Below are 217 nucleotides of genomic sequence, written 5' to 3'. Positions count from 1 at the left end.
GCAGCTGCCATGATCTCGTCGGCAATTGCTGACTCAGGTTCGTTAACCACGTGTCTGTCTAGTCTTTTGAAGACCAGCGTGAGCTTGGCCTTCATGTCGGGGGGGAGCACAGGAGTGAACCCCAGGTTCTTTAGCATATCGACTGTCGTGGAGGAGAAAATTCTTTGGGCATGGTCGTCGTCATCGATAAGAGCAAGATATCCTTCATGGATTTGAT

At 50.2% G+C, this 217-nt stretch overlaps 1 protein-coding gene across 1 annotated transcript in view; it reads right to left on the bottom strand.

Annotated features, from left to right (window-relative positions):
- Positions 1–137, bottom strand: part of LOC119593930 (proteoglycan 4-like) — a 51,002-nt gene extending 50,865 nt beyond the window's left edge. The window contains exon 1 of the mRNA XM_037942948.1: positions 3–137. Coding sequence (XP_037798876.1) covers positions 3–137 — 135 coding nt within the window. The remainder of the gene's footprint in view (positions 1–2) is intronic.
- Between the last annotated feature and the right edge of the window lie 80 nt (positions 138–217).

The sequence above is a fragment of the Penaeus monodon genome, chromosome 33 (genome assembly GCF_015228065.2).
Source record: "Penaeus monodon isolate SGIC_2016 chromosome 33, NSTDA_Pmon_1, whole genome shotgun sequence".
Lineage (NCBI taxonomy): Eukaryota > Metazoa > Arthropoda > Malacostraca > Decapoda > Penaeidae > Penaeus > Penaeus monodon.
Note: the sequence above shows the minus strand (reverse complement) of the source record. Positions and strands in the feature narration are given on the sequence as shown.